At 40.1% G+C, this 21,508-nt stretch overlaps 1 protein-coding gene across 1 annotated transcript in view; it reads right to left on the bottom strand.

Moving 5' to 3' along the window:
* Window positions 1-18,685, bottom strand: part of RAB12 (RAB12, member RAS oncogene family) — a 33,635-nt gene extending 14,950 nt beyond the window's left edge. Inside the window, exons 1-2 of the mRNA XM_073331575.1 lie at window positions 18,373-18,685; window positions 3,744-3,804 (exon numbers count right to left, since the gene is read on the bottom strand). Of these exons, the coding sequence (XP_073187676.1) occupies window positions 3,744-3,804; window positions 18,373-18,604 (293 nt within the window). The 5' untranslated portion in view covers window positions 18,605-18,685. The remainder of the gene's footprint in view (window positions 1-3,743; window positions 3,805-18,372) is intronic.
* Between the last annotated feature and the right edge of the window lie 2,823 nt (window positions 18,686-21,508).

The raw sequence follows: 21,508 nt of genomic DNA, 5'->3' as shown, positions 1-21,508 counted from the left end.
AAAATTCATACAGCTATTTTAATGAGCAGGTCTACAATCCACTGGAGTAGAAACTTGAAATTTGGCAGAGGGGTCTCACTGATGTCAGGGATGTGCCTTTTGCTGATTGGGTGAAAATCTGCCCAAATCTGAAAAGTCACTGTTTGCACATGCTCAGAAGAGTCTCATAGCATTTGGCAGCTAAATTCCCAGAAGATTCCATTTGCACTGGGCATGCTCCATCTCCTCACAGCATCTGCACACTCACTGGACTACATATAACACCCATTTCCATAGAGTGAGCATGTCCCACTTCAGGATTGTATGGATAGAGAAGTATTTTCCCTGCAACTGCTCCTCTCTGTAGCTGAGGGGGCCAATAGAGTTTCAGGCACCAGAACTGAGACCAGGGAGATAATCTCTCCTGAACTCTGCTTATGCCCAGGCAGGAAGAGGAGGAAGACGCAGTCGGAATGGGATGCAGGGGGTGATAAATGAGAGGAAGGGAGAAATAAAGACGTTCTCAGTCTCCACATTCCTCTGCTGTCACCAAATAGCTCTGAAACCCACTGGCAAAGGGTGTACGTCATCTGCCTCTAATGCCTGATCCACATACTCAACCTGCTACTGCTACCAGTTACTCCATAAGGCCAAGTGGCAGAGGTCTATGCTGTAGATCTGAAGGTCTGAACCCACTGATAACCCAAGTTGGAGGTCATTATGATTCCACATGTTAAAACTTTTGTTTTTTCAGGTTTTTTTTATATGTAGGAGATTGTATTAAAAAATCCTATGCTAAAAGAACATTAAGGTTACAAAGTCAAACGTTCAAAAGCTAGGAATTGGCAGAATTAAGGTTGCTGGCATTGTGAAGAAAAATTCATTAATATTTGTGAAGCATTTAAGACACTGATAAACACCCAGGATGAAATTAATAATCCTTTAGTCAGTGCAGGGTATGGAAACTGTGCATTAATAAGGCCTGTGGCCACACACAGTACAAGGAGGATAAAAAAAACAAAACACAACTACCAATCAGAGGCAACACATGTGGGGGCATGCAAGGTCCCATGCCCCTCCTCCTCCCCCCAGATTTCTGCCTTTCATTTAGCAACAGCTAACTGTTCCAACGGGAACTCATCCAGAGAGGCTGCTGCAGACTCTGCCCCACAGGGCAAAGGGGAGAATAGGCAAGGCCTTCGACTGCCTCTTGCCAGAAGGCCCAGCAGTGAGGAGGCAGCAACTCCCCCTCACCATGTATCCATGCAGCACGGGGACGGAGGAAGCAGAAGGACAGTTGGCTGTGGGCTAAGCCTTCCCACCCCCTGCTACACGGGGCTGCTTCTCCTTCCCTGCTGCTGGAGGCCCAGCACTTCCCACTGCCTGCTTTGCAGACCACCGTGGGGTGAACTCTCTGTGGCTATTCCCAGGGCAGGAGCTGCTCTCCCACTCCTATAGCAGTGCAGGGGCTCTGCACAGGGAAAACTGCCCCCCTCACACTGCAGTAGGAGTTGCCCTGTCTTCCACTTAGCTACAACTTCTAAGGTAGCAAGGGGGTGGAGGTGGCGATCCCTCCCTGAACCCCACCACATGGGGCTGGCCTGAGCCATCTGGAATTACTGCTCGCTCCCTCGAATATTCCTCAACGTCCCCCTAGGGAAGCGCACCCCAGTTTGACAACCTCTGTTCTAGATCTCTGTTTAGAGACGAGGTGTTCTAGATTCAGTGCCCCGCCCAACCTTTAAATTGTGTCACCCCTCCAATCAACAGTTATGTGTTGCCTCTGCTACCAGTTCACTGAATAAGGTTGGGGTCCTGTAAGAAGAAAAAAAAATAGTATGTGATCACATAGTAAGAGACTGTATCATCATGCATACACACAAGGGGGCTTGAGTTTGCAACCTTAATGTTCTTCAAATGTAAGGGGTTTTTTAATGTAATTTATGGACAGACAGGCAAAGCACTCGAGAATGTGTTGTAGAAAACAACTGTCAATTTATCTTCTCTCTTTGCTCATGTAACAACTGTTTTCCAACATGATTTTATATGTATGTCCAGAGATTTATTTATTTTTTTAAGTAAGGGTTAATTACAGCAAAGACATTTAATAGTGAGAATCAAGGAGAAAGACACTTTGGGACTACGTGTATGGATGTTTGCTTGTAATGACTGATGTATATTGGTATAAATTCAGATACTTAACCAATTCTTATGTATTTCATTTCTACATTAAATTACATGCTATGTAACCATTTTAGGCATGCCTCAGCAACTGAGTAAGGGCCACACTTTAATATCCCTGTAATTTTTTTTTTTTAATTATTTTCAAACAAAAGTCTACAAAGATATGCTTAATAAGTGGGAATGATAAGGAGTTTTAGGATATCTTTTCTGACAAAAAACTGTAAAACATTTATTCAACATTAAGAACATGTCTGACAAGCTATATACATTTCACATTCAGTGCTACAACATCATCTTGACATAAAAAATTTGCATTACCTCTGTCAGCTTCAGTAGGCCCTGGCTAACAATGGTGGCTCACCCACCAGCTCTGTAGTCATAGGTTTCCAAACAGGGACGCAGATGAGGGATGAAGACATGCCAGTAATATTCAAGTGTTAGATGACTGATGATACCAAAGATGCAGCAGCAGTTAACTCAGAGGGAAGCAAGACAAACACATGGTGCAACAAACAGAGTTGATGGTGACCTGCCAAGAGGCGTTAGTAAGCTAAACTCACTTCATCTATGTAATTAAAAATGAAATACTACCAGAACGTCCCACTGGTGTCATTTCAACAACCTATGTGCTTTGATTTGCTTTTTCTATGGGTTGTTAGCATCTATAACAATTGATCTCTAATGCCAATTATGCATCAAGCACTGTTAATACACCAAAGCTATTAGATAATTTACAGGATTAGAATCTACATTAACATAGCTGGTTTACTCTCTCCTAACTGTGATTTGTATCATGCTATTGTGCATCATAAGGGACCTCTCAGAACTAACAATTTCTAATCGAATACACTGTATTAATCATTATTGATAAATAATATAACGTGAGCAATCATTTCCAAGATATATGCAACCTTCCCCTGAACAGAAAAAATGTGCATTCCAAACTGAATTTTCACAGTAGGACATTAATACCATAACAGTTAACACATACTTTTGTTTGTAAATGAGTGTTTTACTTGTAATTACATTGTTACATGTAATGTCACAGAAAGAGCACCTGCTGTATGAAATTTCTGATAAAGAGTTCAGAAAAGGTTAAAATAGATTCATTTACTCTAGGATGGCAGTTATAACTGAGGTGATTTCCACATGAGTGAATAAAATTGAAACTAGAGGTATTTTTCCCCTCCTTTCCTTCTAGTAGCTTCCTCATGTTTACTATGAAGAAAGTGGATGATCATCTTTACAACTTTTGGGTTTGGGGGTTGATTTGTTTGTGTTTGTTTACTCCTATGCTATTTTCTTAGATAGTTGATTTTGTTTGTCTAAAGAAAGGCTTTGACACCTCTGTAACATGCATATTTGTGTCAGCACAGTAATATTACATTTATTACATCATCCATCATCCCCCCTCTTGCTCTTGAAAAAAAATAAATGGCTAACAGATTTGTAAGGGAAGGAGCAGAAGGATAAGAGCTAAACCAGCTTATAACAATTAATCATATTAAACAAGCATATTGATCCATGCCAGAAACACAAAAATTAAAACATACTGCTGGTTGCATTTTTGTTTTACTTACCAGATTTGTAATCTAATTTTCTTTCCTCTTAGCTCTACTGTTTTGATTTTAAAATCAACACCTATAAATAAAATACAGTAAACAAAAAGAAAAGGAGGAATAAGAAGCAAAAGCAATGAGGGTGTAATTTAAAATGATTTTTTTTTGTACCTGTGCATGTGTGTTATACTAATACACTCACAACACTTTGAACAAACAGGGATTTACACCACTATGGGCCAGCATGGGGAGGGGAGGGAATAGAGTTATTTCATATAATCTGAGCTATTCAGCCCACGGTTGAAAATGTTTTTCAAGCTATGCAATATTATCACTAGCAGCTCTAACGACACAATAGGAAAAAAAAAGGTATGATCACTTCCTTCCCCTCTATTCATGTTTTATAGTGATTGCCAGGAACAACCAAGCTCAAATTATGATTCGGTCACAGACTCCTCCCATATCATGAACAGAGTCAACCTCTCTGCCTCAATTTTCCTGTCTGTAAAATGGGAATAATATATAGCTATTTCCAGGTGTTGATGTTTAGTATTTGTAAAGCACTCTGAAGATGAAAGTGCTCTATGATTTTATCCTGGAGTTGTACCTGGTTTAAAATATTATCAATGACTTTTACATCTGTGTTTCTGTCATAAATTTGACAGATGTATATTCTGTAGACGTTGCTAAACTCTGAAATATGGCTTCCCATACTTTCTTTGTGCAGGAACATATCTGGGGGTGAAATATAAAAAAATATTGCTTCTGATGAAAATACTCCAGTTTCAATTTTTTTGTTGTTATATTGTGAAGAGGTTAATGAGCAATTTCTATGGGTGATCTCTCACAAATCAACTAGAAAGAACAGTACTTTGATATACAGTGGTTATATGGCCTTGTGGTGCAGTATTATCCAAAACATTTGCCAAGTTTTAGAGTGCACACTAAATATTACTTAACGATAAAACCAAGCAAAACATTCATATGCAAAGTAATATTTCAAAATAAAATTTAAGTTTATAGAAAAATCACAGGCAATTGACAACATAAAAATGCCCCATAAATCCATAAAACCCAAGCACACAAGGATACCTCCTCAACTATGTGAAGTGCCAATATGCTTAGTGTTCCAGGATATTTTACATACATTTTCTTGTTTGTCAGTTTCAGTCCCATTCTCTTAATGTCATGTTGTATGAAGATATTTTCCTTTGAATCTTACTCTTGAAACCCACACCCCCAAAAAATACTACTACATTTAAGAGAAAGAAAAGGCAGGAAGGGATGGTTCAGACTAATATAATTAAACTTACATAGAAATGCAGAAGTATACTTTGTCAGAACATGTCCCCTGTCCCGTCCCGTCCGTGTCCCCCCCCCCCCCCCCCCGCCCCGGCCACACACACATTATTTCACATCACAGTGTAAACCAGTAGGGTAAAACAACAGAAACACAGAGGAGATAAAACACTTTGGAAAACTGTTTTTCTAAAGACCGCATTGGCTAAGGGCCAAGTGTCCAGCTACTAGTGCTTGGTAGAGGAGTGGCTTATTTAAAAAAAAGCTGAATTTGGCCCTTTGGTTTTACAGCACTTGACTTCTACACACACTAAAATATTTTAACATTGGTTTTCATGACTAATGGTATAAAACCTGTTACATAGCAAATCTGGAATATATTCTAAAGTTAGGAGCTTTGTTTTAAAGCTATTCTGTCAACACAGCAGTTTACCTTAGCTGATTTAGCTACACTGCTGCAGAACAGGGAGGCCAAATATAATTATGTGACCAAATTTTAATATACAAAGTTAAATTTTAAGAAACAAGAAGGATCCCCTCAACTCTATTTTAGTCTACCTTATTTTAGTCTGGCTAGGCTGAGAACCAGGGGGATAGACTATATCTATTCGCTTAAACAAAGCACACACACATATTTTAAAATTTTCATATCAAACTGTAAACACAGTAGACTACAGACCCAAGTATTCCTCTTACTTTTACCCTTATACTTCCTCCCACCTGCTTCCAAATATTTAGCACACTCACTGCATCTTAAGGTATATTGTAAAGTTCTTCAAAGCAAAGAATGTGACTTCTCATGTTTACATCTAACAAAATGGACCCCAAATCTTCTTTGGGGCTTCAGGACACTACTGCAATACAAGCAGTAAGGAATAAGATGAAATACAATATGCGGCTTGAAATTTAAGCAGACATTGTCAAATACTTTATAACCCCCCTACTTTAGGGTTTTTTAAAAAAAGGATTCATAAAATTCAGAATATTTTAATGAAACATGATTAAAAACTAATGAATGATTTTTTCTGCATTCTTGGAAGCCTAATTATAACATTATGCTAGAGTTAAGTAAAAGAAAATGGAACTGATTAGTCTGAATATGGTGTCCAAAGTACGTGAAGTACAAAAGGACAACAAAAAATTTTCAATTTTTTAAAAAAAAGTGTTAGTAACACAGCTAGAAGTTACTTTTTAAAATATAATTTCTCGACAGTCCTCTTTAATCTGCAAAATGTAAGCATCCAAAGTTCATTACTTTGTCTGTAGAGGATAATTAGGGTGCTACAGAAATATTCCGTAATAATTTTAAAATATTACATCAACATACAAAGATCTAACTCAAGAAACAAGGAAATTTGGCTTAAATTTATCTAGAACACAACTCCCAATCCAACCATGATGTCTAGTATGCAACATTCTAGTCACGATATACCATTTAGTGAATTTTCTTTAAATCGAGTTCTTAATTTCAACATTCAGTGTTTCCCAATCCTGAGAAATGGAACAGTACATCAACTTTTTTGCCTAACACTACAAGAATCTACCCATGTGCTTGAGTAGAAAAGGAGACCAGGAAACTCATAGTGAGGAGCCAAATGCTAGATTAGCATTTATCATTCACACCTGTAGCAGGGGCTGTTCTAAATCACAAAGGCAGCAAAAGGAACACAGTGCTGCTGGATTGTTGAAGTGCATCATATTTTCCAAGCAGGAGCTTTGTAAGTTGTTGTCTTGAAGGAAAGAAGTGACAGGATGCAGAAGTGCACAGTGGAGGAGTACATTCCCCTATAGAATTATTCCAGTGATTTAACATTTAAAAGTTAGTTGGGCCCCCTCAAAAGACTTCAGAGCTAAAGCTCCAGCCTGAGCTACAGCTTCCACGCATTATCTCTGCAGCTGTTTTTAGAGAGCCAATGGGAGCCCTGCTAGCCCCCAAGTTTGTTCACCCAACTTGGCTAGCAAGCTCATTCCTGCAGGCTCCAAAATTGTGTGTAGACAAACTCTAAAGGTACTCTAAAGGTACATGCTAATTTATTCTAATTCAGAAGTTAATTTGATACTTATTACAAGTGTTTTTACAATAAGAAAGTGTTATTTATAGAGCTGCCAAGTGATTAAAAATTATTCATGATGAATAAGACAATTAAAAAATTAATCACAATTAACTGAACTGTTGAATAATAGAATATCATTTATTTAAATGTTTTTTTGGATATTTTCTATACTTCCAAATATACTGATTTCAATTACAACACAGAATACACAGTGTACAATGCTCACTTTATATTTATTTTTGATTACAAGTATTCGCATGGGAAAAAACAAAAGAAATCGTTTTTTTCAATTCACCTAATACAAGCACCGTAGAGCAATCTCTATCATGAAAGTTGAACTTACAAATGTACAATTATGTACAAAAAACTGCATTCAAAAATCAAACCATGTAAAATTTTAACTTCTTCTTAGTTACGTCACCAGAAAGTGAGAACAGGGATTTGCATTGCACTTTTGTAGCTGGATTGCAAGGTATTTATGTGCCAGATATACTAAACATTCATATGCCCCTTCATGCTTCAGTCCCCATTCCATAGGACATGCTTCTATGCTGATGATGCTCATTAAAAAAATCATGCATTAATTAAATTTGTGACTGAACTGCTTGGGGGAGAATTGTATGTCCCCTGCTCTGTTTTACCCACATTCTGCCACATATTTCATGTTATTACAGTCTCGGATAATGACCCAGCACATGTTCATTTTAAAAACACTTTCACTCCAGATTTCACAAAACGCAAAGAAGGTTCCAATGTGAGATTTCTAAAGATAGCTACAGCACTTGACCCAAGGTTTAAGACTCTGAAGTGCCTTCCAATACCTGAGAGGGTCAAGTTGTGGAGCATGCTTTCAGAAGTCTTAAAAGAGCAACACTCTGATGCGGAAAGTACAGAACCCGAACCACGAAAAAAAAGAATCAGCCTTCTGCTTATGGCCTCTGACACAGATAATGAAAATGAATTGGTCTGCACTGCTTTGGATTGTTATCGAGCAGAACCTGTCATCAGCATGGATGCATGTCTCCTGGAATGGTGGTTGAAGCATGAAGGGACATACGAATCTTTAGTGCATCTGGCACATAAATATCTTGTGACGCCAGCTATGACAGTGCCATGAGAACGCCTGTTCTCACTTTCAGGTGACATTGTAAACAAGAAGCGGGCAGCATTATTTCCTGCAAATGTAAACAAACTTGTTTGTCTGAGTGATTGGCTGAACAAGAAGTAGGACTGAGTGGACTTGTAGGTTCTGAAGTTTTACACTGTTTTGTTTTTGAGTGCAGTTATGTTACCAAAATAAAATAAAATTAAAAAAATCTACATTTGTAAGTTGCACTTTCACGACCAAGAGATTGCACTACAGTACTTGGATGAGGTGAACTGAAAAATACTAGTTCTTTTGTTTAACATTTTAACAGTGCAAATATTTGTAATAAAAAATAATATAGCCCACTTTAATTGATTTGTCTCAGTAGAGTTGGTAAAGGCAACCCCCATCTTTTCACGGTGTGTGTGTGTGTGAGTATATCCTCTTACTACTGTATTTTCCACTCCATATATCTGATGAAGTGCGGTTTAGCCCATGAAAGCTTATGCCCAAATAAATTTGTTAGGATCTAAGGTGCCACAAGTACTCCTCCTTCTTTTTGCTGATATAGACTAATACAGCTACCACTCAAACTACACAGTTAGGTCGACATAAGCTGCCTTTCATCAACCGAGCTGTAGAAGTGTCTTGACTTAAATTTGACTCCCACTGACATAAGTGCCTCTGTACGCCAATTTAGTAACACCACCTGCTCGTGCAGAACGGATTCAAAGTTGATGTAATTAGGTTGACAGAGTGTCAGAGCAGACACTGCATTGCTTTTGTCGACTGTTACTGGCTTTCAGAAGCCATCTCACAATGCCCCACGCTGACAATACAATTGATACAAGTGCTCCTGGTGAGGACGTACACCTCCGACACAAGAGGTCAAGTATGCACACACGCGCGCGCACACACACACGTGTTTTAATAACTGTGGTGGCTGTATGCCAATGTAAATTAGGACGAGATAATTTTGGCCTTAGAAAACTATTTGGAAACAGCTTAATTTACAATTTCTGCTGTAGTCTAAATAGGTTTTTATATCATGCTCATTACTGTTGTATATGAGCACAATCCTGCAGTGCATTAAGCAAAGTGACTACACATCTATGTGTCTATTCTCACATTCTCCTTCCCTAGAGGGAGAAGCATGTGCAGTGAAATGTCTTGTTTTGGCTGGCTTGATTTTTTGTTTTTAATACAGCACAGAAATGCAAAATCAGTATTGCTAGCAGTACATCTAGCTGTCTCCCACAGAACTTCTGGCATTTCTAACCAACTCCAGTGCTCTCCACTTAATTTGAACACTATCTTAAAACTACATTTAATTTTATTAAAACCTCAGGAATCCTTTATGTTGACCAAATTTTGCATAACTCAAATCACTGACTACAGCAAGTTTTAATTTAACTAACAAAGACAAAATTTCGGAATGAGCAAACTTAAAAAAAAAGGGGGGGGGGAGAACTATCCAGTTCTGTGATTTATTGGTTGCTTTCCACATTAATAGTACTGTTACAAGAATGTTGTTTAAAAATATCTTTTGTCAGGGTATGTGTACCTCATGTTGACAATAAGGGAACAAGGATAGCATACAACATAAATCATTCCTAGTCTCCTCAAAGATCAGTCACAACGTCTTTGCTAATTAAATTTTAATCACTGAAATAGGAAATCAAACAGAATATTAACTTCTGATTTCTACAGGCTCCTTCTAATGTCCCCATCACACAATCTCAGGAGAGCAGAATTAACCACATATTTTGCGTTTAGTAGAAAATTCTTCAAACCTTAAATAAAATAAAATAACTGGCACATGCAAAGGTGCATGGTATACCCAACCTTTTTTTTAATTGTAGCCTAAGTATCAAAAATATTATTGAAGAAGGAGTAGAGACAGGAGACAAATGCAGCCAAACCTGAGGAAATAGCAGCAACAGATCAGAACATGACCTGCGTCAAAAGACATCAATAAAAACTGCAATTTAATCTGCCACCTCAGCATTCAGGTGCTTAATTATGCAAACACACTGCAAAAACTGAACTGCACAGGATATAATCTGATAAAACAGAACACTTGATAATTCTTAGTGTTAAAAAGTGTATTAAATCTAAATGAGATTTTTTTTAAAAAAGGAGTTCATGTAAGCTCTCTATGCCACTAACTATACTCATCTAAATTCCATTGAGGGAGCTGTTTGGTGTCAGCACTACTGAAAATGAGGCCACTTATGCTTATTTAGGTGCCCAAAAAGGGGCATGGATCAGTGTTCACGTTGCACTCCCCGTCAGTACCTGGCCTGGCAAAGCTAATGATCCAACTAGCAGACCAAATTCAGTGATGAATCCTGGTCACATGACACCAAAGGCATGTTACACATATACTAAGAAGGTGCCCAGATATGGAGACAGGATCCTAACTCTACCCAATCTGTATTTTAAAAGCCTAATATGCTAGTCATCATAAACCAGTGGTCAAATGTATGCAAACTATGTTAGGAGATGGCAGGTGCACCTGCTTACTCTTACTTTGAAATAAGGCATGAACTTTGTGCTAGCTTATGATGTTTTGGGAAGAGCCAACAGGCTTTTATAATTCCCTTCCTTTTTAAAAAAAATCCCTCCTCCCACACCAAGTCTTCAGTGTGCCACAAGCAATGAATATGTTTAAAATAAAACCATGCTACTCATTCTGAAAACTGAAAGGAAAAATCCCGAAATGTCTTTTCTTTGTGTGCAAGTTGGAATCGAGGGCTGTGTGTTTTGGATGCCCTTATTTCACAAACACCAGCACCACTTTTGCCATCTTAAAGCCTCCCACTGGGGTCCAAATCTGTATTGCCTACACATTCAAGACTCTTAGGATCTTCAAAAGGACGATTTGCATGAGTAAGGAGTGCAGAATTGAGCCTCTGATTTATATTTATTAATTATTAAGTGTTCTCACATTGTATTGATTCAATGTATTTCTTTCTGGAAACTTGCGTAACATGTGCTGTCCTGGAAAAGTCTATTAAGCAAGTGATTTTTCCTGCAAATAGAATGTGTTTGTCAAAATATGATTAAAAGCTCGAGCAATCCCTTATTAAAATATTTGATATAAAAATACAAGATTATGCATTAAGCCATGCTGTAAAACCTTCAAAACCTAACAGAGAATGTACTATTTATTACTGATAGAATAAACATGTGAACTCTGTATTAAAGCGATTCCTATAACTGATCAACATGTGCATTTTTAAAAAACATACTGTATTTTCGTTACCATAAAACCTTTTGCAATGATCACATTTCTAAGAAGAACTGATCAGGTTTTAGGATACCTCAATGTACAACTTCTAATGGGCATGTTATGTGTGGAACTAAACAAACTGACAGTATCCTTTTAAAAAGTGACTGTATAGGTCAAAAAAAGTAACAGCGTGCGTGTGAAATTTGCAGAAAATCATTGAGTGCATTAGTGACAGCCAAAATGAGGGTAAATCAGTGAGCATGGTTAGTATGATGCATCTTGTTATTGAAAAATCGTTTGATACTGTTACATATAACACAGATTGATTAGCGCCAAAGGCTGGCCCCAGGCAGATTAAAATGTGCTATTCTGGCTTGGGGCAAGGAGATTCTCAAGCAAGGCACAAACTGAAAAACATAGTTGGAAAAAATATAGCTGGGGTAGTTCCCCCTAGTTAAAGTATAACAATTTGTTTAGTTTTTTAAAAGGACAAAGGGGAGCTCCTCTGGTTAAACGTTTACTATTTAAGGTTTACTGAAAACGATTTTTAAAGGAAAGAGGCAGTCCGAGTCATTTCAGCACACAAGTGACTTTGAGGAGCAGGAGAGGAAAGCAGCAACAAAACAGACAAACCGAGCAGGTGAATTCAAAATTATTTGAACAGATTAATTTTAAAGCCTATAAACTAACCATACTAAAGCTTTGATCCAACGTGCAGCGAGGTCAATAGAAAGACTCCTATTGACTTAAAGGAGCATTGAATCAGGCCCTTACTTTCTTCTTTACTGAAATGACTCATGTAATCAAAGGAGAAGAAAAACTTATATGGAAACCTTTTAAAACGAAATGTAAAATGGAATGTAAAATGGTATGCCCATTTTTAAAAAAAATTTGCTCTATCAAGATTCTTTTAATTAGTTGTTTTTAAAATAAATTCAAAGTGAAGCCACCGCTTTCACAGAGCACCAAACAGGTTAAAGATCAAGAATGATTCATGGATGAAAACTAATGCATTAACTATACCTGCATCAGTTTTGGCACCAGAAAGTTGTAATTGATTTCCAAAATGTTTTAATCATTAAACAGCTTTTTATAAAGTAAATCTTCAAATACATTTTTAACTTGCAATGGCAGAACAGTGGGCAGAAGTAGATTTACAGTGCTTCAGGCTAAGAAGTGTACCAACATTTTGGCAACGGGAATAGATGAGCAGCAGACTTCCTGTATTAACTAGATTTATGGGTTAATTTGAATGAATATTTGTATTTCCAAGACTTGTGATGGAGGAAGTTGCATCTGTGATAAATTACTGGGTTCCCAATATGTAGACCAAACAGAAAACTCAAGACACTTTTAAGCCAACTGCATTGCCCAGCTTTTAAAAAAGTAGAAACTATTCATGCCATAAACTCAATACTTTAAATCTGAAATCTAACATTTAAAATACACTTTTTTTAAACTGGGTATACTTGTCACAAATGATCTCAAGGTACTTTGTGCAAGAATATGGTGGAGGAGACTTGCCCCAACACTCTGGCCAAATTCAGACAGGAGTACGTACATTTTTCCTTTCAGCTGGTTATCATACACTTATTAACTTCTTGTCCTAAATTGTGAATTGCTGCCATGTTAAGCAGCAGCCAGGTTTCACCTCAGAGATTATTACATTTCAGTCATGGGTTAAAAAAAAAATTTCACCATATATAATTCTCAGCTTCCAGAGATAAAAATACAAACCCATAATTGAGTATCATCTGCGTGTTTTGTTGCTTCTGACATTATCTCAGCTGTTCACAGCCTGGACTGAGTCTGACAGCTGCATTCCACAGTCCTTGCTAACCTAGAGCCCCTATACTTACTGTCATTACAATAAGAACTAAACTTGGTTTGCTGGTTTACTTACATGCTCTCATTTATGTACCAATTGTGGGCTACTAGTTGTTCTGACTGACCCATGGTGCCAATATAACCAACACAAGAAAGGTTTTTAAAGAGAACCAATTATTTTGTGTACTTATTTAGGGGGGGGGACCCACATTTAACCCTTGCATTACTCATTCCTAAATACCATGACAACATCTCTCTGTAGATTACTTGCATCACAAAGTGTACAACAGCTAGTATTGATTAAACTTTTTGCAGTAAGCATGCCACCAGCTCTGTTTGTGAACAATCTCCTGCTGGACTTTTGGATTTTACCAGAAGAAAAGTTGAGAACACGGTTTCTTCTGGCATAAAACTGACTGCATGCAAATGCAAGTGGCTTCTTTGAACATTATTTGAACATACTACCAGGTGCACCACTTGTTTATTACACACCCAGATTAATATGATAAGTAGTCAAATCAAACACATTATAGAAATATAAATCATTTCTAGAATCAAGCTTAATTGAGTAAACGTATTCATATGTAAACTGAGCTGATTTTTCATTAAAAAGGTACTCTTCATCTACTGCAAGTCTTCTCTGAACTCACAGAGAATTACTGTCTTCTTTCTTAGCTCACAGCTACAATTACATCAGTTATTGGAGAGCCCTTTGCACTTCTGCCTGTCATATAGCAACAAGTCACACAAAACTGTATTCAATCCACTCACCAAATTTCCGTTTGAGAGCAAGTGATCTAGACCTCTGCATCCCCCCCAAGACACACACAAAAAAATCCAACCCATGAGCTAGACAGGCAGAAGGCCTCTGAAAGCATGTCACCTCTATAAAACTCCAAACGGCAGGAGTGAGATTTAAATACAGGTCTTTCATCATCTGCTGCCTCAAACTGCTGGGGGGAAATATAGCAATCTTAAAAATGTTAATATTTAAACCATTTTTGGTATCTATATATTTTATCATAATTATCCAGTGACTAAAGATTTCAGCTCAGGATAATACCAAGTATTACTAATAAGTAAAAGGAACAAATGTTTTAAAAAAATTGACTCGATTTTAAGTTAAAAACCACCTACACAAAACTTAAATGTATTTTCATGTAGAAGACCTAAAAGACCCCCTAAATCCTGACAATTTGTTGTTTTCCGATCAAATTTTCCTATAAACCCCCCCACACACACCAAACTCTCTTGTAGTGTGAGGAACTCCTAAACAAGTCACTGACTACACAGGGAAACAATGAAAACTGAATTACACAATACTGTCAAGTTTCAGAGTAACAGCCGTGTTAGTCTGTCTTTGCAAAAAGAAAAGGAGTACTTGTGGCACCTTAGAGACTAACCAATTTATTTGAGCATAAGCTTATGCTCAAATAAATTGGTTAGTCTCTAAGGTGCCACAAGTACTCCTTTTCTTTTTACAATACTGTCAAATGTGCTATTATGAAAGATCAATACTTTTATTCTCTATTTTCTTTCAGTTACAGTAATCTCTGGTGTCAGTGGAAAGAGGCAATGCTATCCCTAAAAGGATAGCAAGAACTATACCATCAGTTTGTGCATACATGAAGAGAATGACTTTTCTAAACAAAATACTGTAGCATCTTTGTCAAAATACCTAAAAGTACAAATAGAAGCTGTGGTCTAATAGTAAGATTACAGACCAACTAAAAGCCACTATCTTCAGGTCTGGCATTACAAAATTCTACACAGCAACCTTTTGTTACTCGTTTGGCAACAGTATCCAAAATTAGTAAATATTTGAGATCCAGTAAGCTCCTGTTATATAAATATAAAATTAAGGAAACAATGCTCTATCCAAGGAGTTTATTATTTAAAACAGCAAAGCACTATAGATATATAGTACACCATATGCTGCTGTGAGGATGTGCTGTTGAAATCTGACAGGTCATTTTTGAAAGTCTTCACAGAAGTAGTGTGCTTTTGAGGTGAGATTTTTTGTATTATTTATAACAACAGAAATTTATAACTTAGTCAACTAATTTTGCATTGTGGGATATGTAAACAAGCACTAAAATGCCTTATCTTTTCAAATGAATCACTTCCTCCCCTCCAAATGCACTTGCCCAGTGTGCCCATAACATCACTCAGTAGGGGCAGAGAGCAGCCATTGGCTCCTACAGACCTGAGACACCCAAGCATTTTATCAATCACATTTGAAATCCTGTGTGTCAGCCTGGTGCCCTGAACAGCCTACAAGTTTCACTTAGATTATTAAGCAGCTAAAGAAAACATTTTGAACTTTGGTCTGTTTGGCTTACACTGGTACAGCTAAATATAAAAATTAGTGTATAGCTGGGCTGAGACCTTCAATATCAAGTAAAAAAGGAGAGAATTTTTATTCTAGTGTTCAAACTATTTTAAATACAGATTTACAATGATATCACTAAACCCCTTTCCCCATGTATATTTGTTTCTTCAGTTACATCTAGCTTTCTCCTCCCAAATTTGAGCTCAAAGCACATTCAATTTACCGAACTTCTGCCCCCGCCCCAAAAACAGGGAAGCACGTCCTGCTGGATCAGTCACAAGATTTTCACTTCCGCTTCAACCACACTTTTTGTTTGTAATGCCAGAAAATCATTCTCCCTGGACAGGTGATAACAGGGAAAAATAGGAAGGTGCTTTATGATTACAACTGAAGACCAAGTTCTGATCTAAGTTTAACTTCAGTATGGGGTTACTTTGGATTTACACCATCAGTATAAAAGTAGAGTTTATTCTACCTTGTATTTTCTTTCCAAGTCGAAGACTCCGTGCTAGATGGTACGAAGAATTAAGGGGCAACTCTAGTATATTAATTTGGGGCTAGGAAAAGCTCTTCATGTTCTACTAACTTTAGAGTTCTTAACAGCTCTCAACTTTAAAACTTTAATCATGAAGACTTAAAATAATGCTTTTATTTTCAAGTATTTCTACATGTAGTTTGGTGCAAGTAGATTTCCTATGCCCATTTGATGTTGCTATACTTTCTAGATCAAATCTTTTGTAACCACACCATCATTTATTTCCTGTTTTGTTAAAATTAGGAAGCTTGTGTGCTTGAATCACTGGTTTATCTAGCAAATCAGATTTGCTCATTACTCAGATAAAAACTGAGCACAACTCCCTCCAGTACTTTTTGCATGCCCTTAATCATCATGAAAGATCAACAGGGTTTTACTGCTAATCCCACCCAGAAAGAGTGCTTAACACAGGTCAACAACAAATTTTCTTGCATACACCTTGTTCATCATGGAGGAGACTAAGGGTATGTCTACACTGCCCATGTCACAGAGTTGTGACATGGACAGTCTAGACATGCTTTATCGCCAGGGAGAGCTCTCCTGGTGATTAAAAAAAAAAAATCACCCCGAACCAGCAGTGATAGCTCCTGGCAATACAGCGCTATCTATACTGGCACTTTTCAGCGCTAAAACTTTTGTTGCTCAAGGGGGTGTTTTTTCACACCCCTAAACAACTAAAGTTTTAGCGCTGAAAGTGGTAATGTAGGCATAGCCTTACAGAGGATAAATTCCAATCATAGTCCCACTTCCTTAACCTTAAATAAGCTTGTCATGGGTTATGGAAACTAACAGTGTTTCTTCATACCACCACCAAAATCAAATCTATATTAACATCTCTTTAGATGGTGATATCTCTCTGGCACTTTTATTTGCACATTTCAGGTTTTGTAACAAAAAGCAAAACCTGTGCTCCTAACTTCAGAACAATGTATTTTCATATATATTAACAGCTGTTAACAGAAAACAATAAGCACTACCACGTTTAGCTTTTCAAAGAAGCCAGCAAGGAATAAAAGAGTTGTCAAAATAAACATTAAAACTGTCAAAATAAACACAAACTGTAACAGCAACCATTTTAGAATTAATTTGTCAGAGGAAGATACCTCTTTATTTCTAAAAAGCAGCACTATTACTTTCCATCAGATGTTTAGAACTCTTCAGGCTCCAAGCTGCAATTAAGCACACATTTTACAGAAGGATAGCCTTAGCATAACAACCACCTTGTCACAACACGGAAAATTCAGCTCCAAAAATAAGCCTGTAATAACAAGGCAGACTAAAATTTGTTTTCAGGTTGCTCTAGGATTGATTCTTCCTCCCCTTCATCCTTCACCCTCCTGTACCAAAAAAATACTCCACCTGAAGGGGTGCATACTGATGACTAAACTAATAGCAAAGAAAGATTTGCTATAAAACAAATTGTTTGCTCTGCTATCTGCTGTCCAAGACAGTGAATTACATACATAAACCCTGACCCAATATTTTCATCCACATTCAGTTTGCTGTGTATTGAGGTACCTTTTTAATTGTTGACATTTAAAATACTTGCGTTTTTTACATGCAACATGGGAGGCCCTGACATCCACCTCCTATTATAAGAGCGCCATTACCGGCTTGAGCGCGCCTTTTAAGAATAAAATTGAATGGTCTGTAACCGATCGCAACATGTGCCAGCCTTATCCTGAGGAGCCAGGGCTCTACATTTCTCCCAACACCAGTGACAACGCCCCCCCCCACCACACACCACACTCCCCGGGAAGAGGCTCTCTGGGAGTTTTCTAACGTGTGACTGGCCTTTCTCCTGTTTTCAGCGCTCACGTTACGTTTCCAGGGGCTGCTGGGGCCGAAGGTGAGGCGCCCGAGTTGGAGGAGTTCAGAGGCGTGAGGCTTGGAGCAGGAGGAGGGAAGTAGGGGCTCTGTGGTTCCCCTCCCTTGCTCTGAAGGTCGGCAGAGCGACCGGCGGCGGGGACGTGCGTGCGGCTGAGGAGGGCTGCGGCAGGGCCGCGGAGAGGGCCTGAGGGGGGCTGTGGACAGAGCAGCAGCAGCGAGGGGGCACGACAGGCTGCTGGCGGGGGGCGCTGCAGCCCCAGGGCACCGGCCCGAGGGGCGGGCGGGCGGGCGGAGCCCGGTCCCAGCTGGCGCGGGGGCAACGCAGGAGGCGCGGCGCTCGCTGCAGCGCGGGCGACAAGAGCCGGGCCCGTGGGCCCGCCCAGGCCGCTCTCCCGGGGGGCGGAGGCGGGCCTGAGGGAGAGCCCGGCGCCCGCCCGCCCGGGGCCCTTACCCACGGTTGACTTGCAGGCCTCGCAGAAGGTGTCGTCGGTGAAGCGCTCCATCAGGCTGGTCTTGCCCACGCCCCGCGAGCCGATGATGATGACCTGCAGCTTGAAGTCGGCCGGGCGCGGCGGCTGCTTCCTGCGGCGGGACTGCGGCCCCGAGAGCGCCGGGGAGCCCCCCGCCGCGAACTCCCGCCCCGCGCCGCCGCCCCTGCGCTGCAGCCCGGAGCCCGGCTCCATGACCGCAGGCGGCTCCTGCGCGACCCCGCCCCGCCGGCTCCTCCAGCGAGCGCGCGCGCTCCGCTGCCCCGGGCCTGAGGGGAACGGGAACTCCGCGGCCGCCCGGACAACGAGCGGCGGCCCGCGCAGCAGCCAGCGGGGCCCGCCAGCGGGGGGAGCAGCGCCCCCTTGAGCGCGGGAGGGCCGAGCTGGGAAACCGGCCGTCGCCGCAACTCGAAGGGAACGAAGGCGCCGCTGCGTGTGTGTGGCTAAGAGCGTGGGGGCACGCCGGAGGCCAGGCCGGCACGGTACCTCGGCGCGGCCTGCGCTGAGCTCAGCTAGCCCCGGGGGTCCGGGTCCTGGCCCTGGCCCTGGCTGGAAGCGCAGCAGCCAGAGCTGGGGATCAGCATTTCCCATCTAGGCTAAGTGCACCTGCCCTGTAATTTTAGCCACCTGGGTCCCAGGAGATGAGAGAAAGGAGGTAGGTGAGGTTTGATGGGAACAACTTCTGCTGGGGAGAGACACAAGCTTTGGAGCCACACAGCTCTTAAATCCACACATTGGATTTTATGGCTTATTACAACAGCCTATGACCCCCTAACCCTCTTTTTGTCCTATGACTGCGGCGGTATTAAGGCCTCAGTCTACCATGAATAGGCCCTTACTTAAGATAAACAATCTGTTCCCACCTTTCTCAGACCTGAAGAAGAGCTGTGTGTGAAGACAGCATTTCTCCTCATCACATCAGCCTCTGGAGGCAGTAAGACAGGTCTGGTGGCCAGTCCTCCCTACATTGTGTTTTATAAAGATAAGGTGGTCCTGTATCCTCATTCCAAATTCTCCTTTCCAACTTGATCTGGCAGTTATTCTGTCCCCAAGCCTCATTCACATCCAGAGATGTCAGTCTGCAGTCTCTTTATGGGATCTCTGCAGGGTTGTGATTCCCAAACTTTGTCTTGAAACAGTCCCTAGTTGCTTGTCAGATGTCTCATCATGCCTCAGGCAAGTACTGCATACACTTCTCCTTCTAGCAGCTGTTGGATCCCAAAGAACACGTTGCCAGCAGTCTGCAACCACCCCACTCTTCCCAGGGTACCCTCCAGATGGTCTGCCTCTGTGATCCCATCCTCAACAACTTCTAGCCGAATGCCATGGACCCTCTCTTCTCATGGTAACCTGCATCCTTCCGGAGCAGGAGGACAAGAGCAACAGCAGATTCACCCTTTGTGCCAGGTTTCCTGATTCCCAGTTCCACATTTAAACCATATAATATTCAGAAGAGAAGGTGAAAATTATTCATGAGATAGACAAGGCGGGTAAGGTAATATCTTTCATTGGACCAACTTTTGTTGGTGAGAGAGACAAGCTTTTGAGCTACACAGAGCTCTTCTTCATGTCTGGGAAATGTACTCAATGTGTCACAGCTAAATACAAGGCCGAACAGATAGTTTAGCATAAGAAGTTAGCACACATGCTAAACTATCTGTTCAACCTTGTGGTGCTTCAAGAACTTCCAAAACACGAGGAAGAGCTCTGTGTAGCTCGAAAGCTTGTCTCTCTCCCCAACAGAAGCTGGTCCAATAAAAGATGTTACCTCACCCGCCTTGTCTCTTTAATATCCTGGGCCTGACAGCTACAACAACACTGAATACAATCATGAGATAGCTCACAGAGAAGGGAACACTCAGTCGAGAGCCACATTCTTGGAGAATATAGCGATAGTTCTGGTAGATGGGCTAGGCTGAGGTGAACAAAGGAAGTTAATGGAACTCGAAAATTTTTGAATTTTTGCCAACATTTTAAAAAATTTTTACAAAAAGAAAAAAAATTGCTGTTTTGCATCCAGGTTATACAGTGGATGAAATCTTTCAAACATATGACATTTCAGTGAAAGTGTTTAACAATTAATTATGAAAAATTTCTGAATTTTTGATGATCTCCAATGCTGAATATTGTCAGGGATGGAGCAGCCCAATGGCAAGATAACAGCAAACAGCTGTCAAGACCACATGTGTGGTTTAATATGTGATGAAACAATCCAATGCTGCAGGTGAGTGATCCCCATAGGGAAAGCTATTAAAGGAGTAACATGGTAAGGTATCCTACTCATGTTAAAATCAGTAGCATCAAACACCCAGGTAAAGACAGAAGGAGAATGCATCTGGAGAGGGTACACTGGAGATGTGGTTTCATCCTTCCTTATACTACAAAACAACACGCACTCTTACCTCAGAAGTGGAATTGTCTTTATGTCCCTGTTGTGAGGGGTTTTTTTGTTTGTTTGGGGTTTTTTGAACCTAGAAGAAGCTATCAGTACTTGCTGGTGGAAATCGTTTTGGATCAGGAGAAGTAGGGGGCTTTGCATGCCATTGCTTTTTTATCCTCACAGAGCACCATCTGTCACTAGGAATGTAGCAGGGGAGTTACAATGATTACAAAAAGACATGGAACGGTACAAGGGAGCTGGTTGTCCAGGCCAAAGTTAGATGGAGCCAAGGAACTTATAAAGCTAGGCTCCAGAAAATAGATTAATCTGGATTAGAACTCAGTTCTGGTTAGAGTTTAAATCAGTTTGTGTTAGCTCAGGAAAGTTTCTCTGACTTTTAAGAATTTTAAAATTTGTCTTGATGGGAGGAATGAAGGACTAAGGCCTGATCTACACACAGTTTTTGTACCATTATAATTATTTCAGTTAGGGGTGTAATTTTTAAAATCAAAATAGTTATAACAGTTCAGTCTCTAGTGTGTACATAGCTACTTTGGTATATAGGTGCCTTGTACCAGTATGGCTTTTCCCCTTTTCCCCTTGTATAGGAACAAGCTGAACCCGGTATAAGTACTTTTGTACTGGTAGAACTGCAGCCCTACTAGGGTAGGTTGTACCACTTTACATATACTAGTATAGGTAAAGTGGTTGAACTTTTG

The sequence above is a fragment of the Lepidochelys kempii genome, chromosome 2, assembly GCF_965140265.1.
Source record: "Lepidochelys kempii isolate rLepKem1 chromosome 2, rLepKem1.hap2, whole genome shotgun sequence".
NCBI classification, from domain to species: Eukaryota; Metazoa; Chordata; order Testudines; family Cheloniidae; genus Lepidochelys; species Lepidochelys kempii.
Note: the sequence above shows the minus strand (reverse complement) of the source record. Positions and strands in the feature narration are given on the sequence as shown.